General features: G+C 35.2%; 2 protein-coding genes across 2 annotated transcripts; both read right to left on the bottom strand.

Moving 5' to 3' along the window:
- Nucleotides 1-369: 369 nt before the first annotated feature.
- Nucleotides 370-1,301, bottom strand: LOC104879041 (uncharacterized). The gene is made up of 2 exons (XM_010650492.1): nucleotides 1,140-1,301; nucleotides 370-711 (listed from the first exon to the last, which is right to left on the bottom strand). Exons 1-2 carry the CDS (start codon nucleotides 1,299-1,301, stop codon nucleotides 370-372), a joined length of 504 nt encoding a protein of 167 aa, XP_010648794.1.
- Nucleotides 1,302-5,320: 4,019 nt separating this feature from the next.
- Nucleotides 5,321-8,386, bottom strand: LOC100256117 (receptor-like protein kinase HSL1). Its single transcript, XM_002278827.3, has 2 exons — nucleotides 5,761-8,386; nucleotides 5,321-5,667 (listed from the first exon to the last, which is right to left on the bottom strand). Exons 1-2 carry the CDS (start codon nucleotides 8,384-8,386, stop codon nucleotides 5,321-5,323), a joined length of 2,973 nt encoding a protein of 990 aa, XP_002278863.1.
- Between the last annotated feature and the right edge of the window lie 551 nt (nucleotides 8,387-8,937).

Genomic DNA, 8,937 nt, shown 5'->3' with positions numbered 1-8,937 from the left:
AGATCAACATAAAACAATTATATAGAAATTTTCATACATGATGATTAGACAAAACTAAAGCTATGAAGATAAAATATAAATTATTTTAAGTTTTAAAAATAATATTCAACCTTAATAATTTGTCTTTTAATTATGCTTAAGTCGAGTTAAAGAAGGTAGGTAAAAATATAATAAGATGTAAATAAAATTAAATAATAGATTAATAGATTATGAAGATTAGGGGTTTAGAGATTTCTTTTTTTTTAGAAATGAGACAGCCAAATGGGCTAACCCAACATGGACTTGGGCCATGAGGGTGGCTAGCATGGGAGCATGAGGCCCTCCATCAACAATGTTTGGGCTTTTCCCTCACCACCAATGGAGCACCTCTCATGCACGAGAAACAGCAAGAACACCACCAACCCGCCAGGTTCCTGCCCAAATAATGAAACCTCCAGCGTCTTCAATCCTTTGACGTTCGTCAGATCTATCAGGTTTGTGATCAGTGGACAGCGGGATAGCTGAACCAGCTCTACAAGCAGCCACTCTTCCAGCAGGGTACACGACGGAGGACAACGGGGATAATTCGGGCCCGGTACCCGGCGATCTCGAGAAGCACGGGCATGGCAAGGTTGAAGTGAGGACAAGGAGAGTTGCATCAGCCGCCATTGTAGCTGGGAAGAGCGTAGCCCGGCGGGCAGAAGTTGGTGGCGGTGACGAAGATGGAGGGGGCTGCCGGAGTGGCACCATTGGCACAAACGCCGAGGATTCAAGCATGAACCAAGGTGAGAAAAGAGAAGAGTGAAGCAAGGGAAAGAAGAATGAGAAGAACCATTGAGAGAGAGAGTATAGGGTGGTGAAGATGCAATCCTTGGTGCAGGTAAGATGTGGCCATGCATGGCCACGCATGGTGCTGGATATATTGGAACATAACAGTGGATATTGGTAAGAAGGGGGGGCTATGTGCATGAAAATAGGGCAAATAATCTAAGACAAAGCAATGTTGAGCTTGAAAACTAAATGGTGGCATCAAAATAGATCCAAAAACAACACTAGTAAATGCAAAACTTCCAACGAAAATCCCACATCCAAACCAAAGAAACGATAACCAGGAGAAGTAAAATAAACTGAAGAATAAAAATGAGTCCATGAAGTCATACCTGAGAGCCTTTCCTTAGCCTCCTAAGTTGAATAAGATCCCCTCTCTCGCCGGTACCACGCCCGTTCCTCTCCCCTTTTCTCTTGCTTAGCTTCCTCAGCAAGTCATCACCAGCTCTACTGCTCCTCTCGTCAGCAAGGATCGAGTCCCTGTACATTAGCATGGCCGTCCATATCTCTTGCAGCTGGTCCCATGCATGGAGAGGGGTCCCCCCACACTTCTCGGGTGCTGTCAGCTCCTCCAGAATACTCCCTTCCAATGCTATATAAAACCCTTAAAAAAAACTATAACCCTTTTTCTCCTCAAAAGGGGGTCTACACTTATTTTTTTTTGTTTTTAAATACGTTTTAAAAGCAATTTTTGTGTGTAATATTTTATTTTTAATTATTTTTTAAAATCGTTCTTAAAAAATAAGTGAAAATAATAAAAATATATTTTATGTTTCTAAGAAGATAATTTTTTTTTTATTTTTTAATTGTTTAACATGTTTTTTATGTTCCTATGTTACCAAACTGGCTTTAATGTGCAAAGCGTCATTGGATTCTTTTTCTACCAATTTTCTGCATCCAATATATTTCTCTTTGAGTTTCAAATCTTTTCGGGCCCACGTATCAATTGCATTGCACTGCACATCACATCACATCACATTTTTTTGCTCAATTTTTTCATATTGTCAAGAGGAGTCATATCTCATTCCACCAACTCTCTTTCTCTTGTGGTAGCCGACATAATTTCTTCTAAGATGCGCTTGCAAAACGGTGTTTGTTTTTTTATTTAATTTTAAATAGAATTTTAATATTTAATAGTGTTAAATATTAGGTTGTTTATTTTTATAGTATTTTATTTCTATTAAGTATTAAAAAATAAAAAAACTAATATATTATTTTTTTTATTTAGAAAAAAGCTATATATTTTGATTTTTTTTATTTAGTAAAAAGTTTATAATAAGTCATAAAAAAAATAGAAAAATAAACAACCTAAATTGTAAAATTAAATTGCTTTCAATAAAAAGTAAAAAAAACAAACACCACTTAAGAATTTGTTTGGTACTTGAGGAAATAAGGGGTTAATCTAAATAGATAAAAACATGGTGAATTGGAGTTATAAAAAAAAAAAATCTTATTAAACACAATAAAATTAAGGACAAGAAGTACATAAACAAAGAGAAAGATTATAGAAAACAAATTCAGATTTATAGTGGTTCAATATTTTTTTGCTTACATCCACTCTTCTTAAACTCCTAATCGAGTGAAGTTCCATTTATACTTGAAACTTCAACCAAGCTTCTAATCACCTTTTATACTTGGATTTCGGCTTCAATAGGCTTTTATATAACCTCTTCAAGTTTTTACTCACTTAAAGGTTTTAACACTCAATTAACAAGTTTGAATCTCTCAACCTTACTCAGCAATGGCTTAAATACAACTCAAGGTTAGGATGAATCACAAAGGTGCACTAAAGAATATGCAAATGAAGATTTAATATACCAATAAAAGAACGAGAGCTTTTATGACATGAACAAGTAGATAAACAAATAAATGCATGTGTTCTTTTACTCATAAATAAAGTAGAGCTATCAATTTATAAGTTTCTAACTTCGGGAGCCAAAAATCAATATCGATCAATCAAGTTGGGGGTCGATTGGTTCACTAACTGTTGAAGTATTAAATGCTTGGCAGGTGACTGTTACCTTCGATTGGACCTCGACCGGGAAGGAGTAATCGGTCGATCGGTACTCTAACCGGTTGGTCAGTACCTCAACCAGTTCACCATTTTTTACTCGAAAACCTATATTTTTCTGGTCTTTTTGCTTCTAGCATTTAGGCAAGGTCTTTAGATGAAATAATATACTAATTTTGAAACGTTTTGCCTAAAGTTCATTTAATAGAACTCGGATTTTGATGAAAATGTGACTTTAATGCATAAATCGAGTTTTCAAATATGCATGAAACGATATAAAAATCCTAAATACACCCATACATTCATCTTACATGGTTTCCTATGATTAAAAAGTCTAGTGAAAAAAAGGAATGATGATGATGTAATGAAGAATGAAGTGGTGAAAAAAATCCTTGAATGGTAAAATATTAAAAGTAAATAAAATAGTGAAAACAAAAGGAATGATGGTTATGTAATGAAGAATCTAGAAGTGTAAATTGTAGACGATGCAGCTTTATGTGATTGATAATAACTACCAATCATGGAGTCCAAAGATGGGCCTGGCCAGTGGGCCTATTAAAGATTTGGGTCAAGCCATGTAAATTGAGACATCTAACCAACCCACCCACGCGGAAAGTACTTTAAAAAAATGTTAAAAGAAAATGGTTTTTTTCATGTTTAGTGTTACTATAAAAATATATATAAAAAATTAAATATAATTAAAATTAATTATAAATTTATACATTTTAAAAGTATTTATTTTTTATATAATTGAAGAAAATAAATGAAACAAATTTGAAAAAATATCTATAAAAAATTTATTGATTTTAAATTTATTTTTTTATTTTTTTATTATTTTTTTTTCTTTTCACTTTTCTTCTCTAATTCTTTTTTCTCACATTTTTCTTCAAACTTTCTAGAACCAAACATAACATAAATTAATATGAGTCTAGCCATAAATACCAAGCTCTTAGAGCTTGCTTTAAATCATAAATAACTTTTTTTTTTTTTTAATTTAAAGACATAATTTGGAGACTTGTTAGCAAAACTAATAATTTTCTTATGTTTATTTTCACTATGAAAAATCTGAAATAAAACCAAATATAGTTAAAATTATAAAAATTTATACATTTTAAAATTATTTAATTTTTATATAATAAATAAAAATAAGTTAAATGAGTTTCAATAAACATATAAAAAATATTTTTAATGTTCTCAAAGGAGAAAAAAATAAAGAAACACTTAGTTTTCTAAAAAGTTAAATATGAGAAATAGTTGTATATAATATTTTTCATATTTTGGGAATACTTTACAAAAGGAATATTTAAAAACATATCAAAGTTGTTTTAGAAAACAAAAAAATTCTCTAAAAACTATTTTCATAAAAAGTATTTATCAAATATATTTTAAAAAATGTTGTAAAAAATTTACTTTTCAACGACTAGTCTACAAAAAAGCTTCGAAGACATCTTTATTCTTTAAGAATAATAATAATAGTAATTTTATCCAAACAAAACCTTAATTTTTATTCAACTATAATAAAATCTTGATACCCTTATTCTTTAATAATAATAATAATTTTATCCAAACAATATGATAAAATCTTCACTTTTATCCCCCCTTTTTTTTTTTGCTTGAATTTGTATTAATCGTTATCTATTCTTCTATTATAGTTGGTGGGAAGAAAATTGGCGGCCTCTCCCAATTATTGGTGGCAACAATGCTACAAATTTTGCACCACAAAAAAGGGCAAAATTTTGTCATAATCAATTGTCTCCAAACCACTTGTTTCTCACATTCTCTCTTTCTTCTCTACTCTTCAATTATGAAATTAACAATTCAATCATACATGTGAAATATTGATGTTAACTTTCAATTCTAGATTTTCTAAAGAAAAACAAAAACCAAAAAGAGATTTGATACTAATAAATTGTTTTTATATGTTTTATTTTTAAAATAAAGAATATATAATTTAAAAAATACATAAGTTGTTTTTACTAGTTATTAATTATATTTGATTTTTTTTTCTTGTGTTTTTATATTGAACCAGATATGAAAAGAATTATTTTACTTAATATTTTTTTTTCTTAGTGCTTTTTAAGAATGTAATTTTAATGTTTGGTACTTAAAAAATTTGAAAGAAAATACAAGAAAAAAATAAAAAATATATTTAGTATTAATAAATTATTTATATATTTCTTTAAATTTATTTTCTATCTACATAAAGAATAAATAATTTCAACATGCATATTTAATTTTCTTTGATTATTTTTTTACAGTAAACAAAACATTCTTTGGTAGACAGCACAGTGGCCTGAAACCAGGGAAGAAACAAAATTGCATGAGACTCCACTAAAGAAACAACGCATTTGTACCATGCATTTTGCTAGGGAAGCCAGCCATTGGCTTAATTTACAATCTTTCTTATGAAATTAACGTACAAGCTGTAAATTTTAAACCAAGATATCGTCATCTCCGTTGTGAGTGGCGGGTTAAGTGCCATTTCGAAGCAGGGGTGCTACTTCATGGTCCTTTTTCTTTCTTCAATGGCCCTGCTGAGTGCTGACTACACCGTTGAAGAATTTCCAGAACCTTCTTCATTGTGGGCCTATCTGATGGTGATGTCTGAGTGCACCTGACGCCTAGGTTGAAGAGAGTGGTCACTTGTGCTCTGTCACATTGTTCCTTGATCTCCTCATCCACCACTTCCTCAATGCTTTTCTCTTCTCTGAACTGATCCCATGCCCATTCTACGAGGCACTTGTGCTCGTTCACGCTGTTGGGTTCTCTCCCACTCACCAGCTCAAGCAAGACTACTCCAAAGCTGTATACATCAATCTTCTCGTTCACCTTTCTTGTATAAGCAAACTCTGTCATCCAAGTATACAAGAATTGTATGATAAAAATTATCGATAAATTATGGAAATGAAAACATGTGGAAAGGAGGGTCTTGATGGTCTTACCAGGGGCAATATATCCATAAGAGCCTGCAATTCCTGACATGGTGTTGGGCTCTCCTCGCTTGACCAACATCTTGGCCAATCCAAAATCAGCAATTTTCGCGTTGAACTCAGCATCTAGCAAGATGTTGCTGGACTTCACATCTCGATGTATGATCGGGGCAGAATAGTATTCATGCATGTGGCGTAGGCCTTCTGCAGCTCCGATGGCAATCTGCAACCTTGTTGGCCAATCCAAGACAAAGTTATGGACTGAACTTGTCATGGACGATGTTCTCTGCTTCTTCCCATGAATCCATCTATCCAAACTCTGCTTTTCCATGTACTCATAAACAAGAAGGCATGAACTTTCATTTGATATGCAACCCAACAACTTCACTATATTGGAATGGCGTATGGCGCCCAATATCCCGACTTCTGCTATGAATTGTTTCTGAAGCTTGTGATCCAATTTCCTTTTATTAAAAATCCTTTTAACCGCTAGGAGTTCACCAGAACGGTTATTAGCAATTCGGTATAATTCCCCTGACCCACCACGTCCGATCAAATTATTTTCTGTCAAACCGGACAATATGTTCTGTTCATCGAAATCCAGATTTTGGAATGGAGTAAGCTTCCAAGTTGTATGGTCTCGACTGTGATTCTTCCTGTGATAGTCTCGAACCATGAACAGGGTAAAGAAAACAACACCTAGGAAACCAGATAGAGCGAAAATTAGGAACATAACGAGATATTTGGTTGACAATTTGTTGGGGTCAACGGGTTTGGCACCACATCTAGGGAGGTTCAGAGTGGGAACATGGACACACAGCTTGGGATTGTTCAAGAAACTGTCTTGGTATGCTCCATTTTGAAACTCAATGGGGACCATCCCAGAGAGTTGGTTGGACGAAAGATCGAGGATAGTAAGCTTCAAATGACCAAGTTCAGAAGGAATTTGACCTAAGAACTGGTTTTCCGACAGGTCGAGGTAATTAAGGTTAGGTAAAGAACCTAATGCCTTGGGAATTGGGCCAGAAAGTTTGTTTCTTGAGAGATTCAAATCATTGAGCGACTTCCATGAGATGATCTCCGATGGAAGCTCACCCGAGAATTGATTCCCATCAAGCAACAGAACAGAGATGTTCCAAAGACTGGTGAATTCCACTGGAATTTTTCCTGACAACATATTGTTGCTGGCATTGAGCACAGCTATGTTCATCCAAGAAGAGATTTCAGTAGGAATTGGACCAGAAAACTTGTTGTTACTGATCTCCACTCTGGACAAATACCTTGCCAATTTACTTGGAAGTGTCCCCGAGAATGAATTTCCAGCTAACATCAGCCATACCATGTCCGGGGATGTCCAGATGCCGGAAGGAATCTCACCTGAAAAGCGATTGTTGGAAAGCTGAATTGTGAGCAAACTTGTGCAATTCCCGAGGGACTTGGGCACTTCCCCGCTGAGATTGTTGTTGGAAGCCACCACTCCAAGCAAAGCCCCCCTAGCGCATAAATGTTGAGGTAATTCCCCGCTTAGTTTATTCTCGGAAACCTCAAAGCTTTTGAGCTCCGAATGAAGGCCAAATGCTGGAGGCAAAACTCCACTCAATTGATTGCTAAAAACTTTGAAGGTTTCCAGTGTAGGAATGAGGCTTATATTTGTTGGTATCTCTCCTGCCAACTGATTCCAGAAAAGATTCAAACCCGTCAAATTTTGTAGCTTCCCGAAACCCGTTGGTATCGGCCCCGTCAAATAGTTCTTTGAAAGATCAATTTCTTTCAAGTTGAGAGCTTCTATGGATAAAGGAATGCGGCCGGACAATCTATTATTGAATAAATACAAATTGGTCAAATTCTTCAACGTAAGCATGCCTCCCGGGATCGTACCTTCCAATTTGTTGAGTGAGAGATCCAAGTGTTCCAGACTCGACAGATTGTTGAAGCTCTCCGGTATTCCGCCGATCAAATTCGCGTCCGTCATCCACAGATACTTCAGCTTCTTCAATGCGCCAAACTCTTTTGGAAGGGCTGAGGGCATGAATTTGTCATTATAGGCCATGGCCAATTGTTCAAGATTCGCCAAATTACCAATCTCTGTTGGCCAGGTGCCGTTGAACTCATTTTCGACCAGAAACAAGTAGAACAGCTCCCGTAGCTGCCCAATTGCTGCGGGAATATCTCCAGAGAAGAAGTTTGCGGTGAGGTCCAGGTACCGGAGACGTGAAAGTCGATCAATATCAGCTGGAATTGGACCCGCGAAGAAGTTTTGCAACAAGCGCAGATATTCAAGCTTGGAACAATTGAGAATATTCGGGAACTCGCCGGGAATGTCATTGTTGGAGAGGTCAAGTACGATGAGGTTCTTGAGGTCACAAATTGTGGCTGGAATTTTCTCGCTGATGGCCTTATTGTGGAGTGAAATTGCAGTGACGGTATTGTCGGTGCATTTAATTTCCGGCCAATCACAGGGCGAGGATGAGGAATTCCACGATTGGAGTGACGGTGGATTGCCGAGTTGTTGTTTAACGTCTAGTAGGATTGATCGTTCATCGTCCTGGGAAATTACTTGAAAGGGTAAGGAGAGGACGAGGAGGAGAAACAGAGCGGGGAGTGGAATTTTGGCAAATAAAAAGGTTAGTTTCGGCATTTTTGTGGCGTTGAGTTCGTAACCGGCTTCTCGATGAGGGAGGAAGATGGCCGGGAAAGAGATGGAAACCAACGGTTCAATTTCAAAATCTAGGGGGTGTCAGAATTTATTTTACTGAATTATACAAACTGACCTGTGTGTTGAGATTAATTACGAAGGAGCCACGAGTCCACGTCCAATGGAATCGGTGTTTTGTGTTACTCACACGGATCAAATAATTTTGATCTGACCATTGATACCTTATTGGTAGTCCTTTTCATCTCCGACGCATTAAGCACACTTTAATATCTTGATTCTATTACTTTATATCTTAATCTTTTTTTTTATTTATCTTAATTTCATTTTTCTATTACTCATGTTTTACCGTACACTTCAAATGACCTAATTGGTTGGTGTGGATTTGTTACCTTAGATTTTTATTTTTAGTTATTTAAGTTTTATATAGATAAGGAAAAATAAATAATTTTTTTTAATATATAAATGTTATAAAATATGAGATTTTATACCACTATAGTAACTTGTGAATGATCATCCATAAATATCTTGTGTAA

The sequence above is a fragment of the Vitis vinifera genome, chromosome 4 (genome assembly GCF_030704535.1).
Source record: "Vitis vinifera cultivar Pinot Noir 40024 chromosome 4, ASM3070453v1".
In the NCBI taxonomy this organism is placed as follows: domain Eukaryota; kingdom Viridiplantae; phylum Streptophyta; class Magnoliopsida; order Vitales; family Vitaceae; genus Vitis; species Vitis vinifera.
Note: the sequence above shows the minus strand (reverse complement) of the source record. Positions and strands in the feature narration are given on the sequence as shown.

Bases quoted from the DNA above. Each gene is read 5' to 3' on its own strand.
- LOC100256117 (XM_002278827.3), bottom strand. From the start codon at position 8,386: ATGCCGAAACTAACCTTTTTATTTGCCAAAATTCCACTCCCCGCTCTG. The intron at 5,668-5,760 runs GTAAGACCATCA...CTTGGATGACAG, and splicing joins TTATGGATATATTGCCCCTG to AGTTTGCTTATACAAGAAAG.
- LOC104879041 (XM_010650492.1), bottom strand. From the start codon at position 1,301: ATGCTAATGTACAGGGACTCGATCCTTGCTGACGAGAGGAGCAGTAGA. The intron at 712-1,139 runs GTATGACTTCAT...CCACTCCGGCAG, and splicing joins GGCTAAGGAAAGGCTCTCAG to CCCCCTCCATCTTCGTCACC.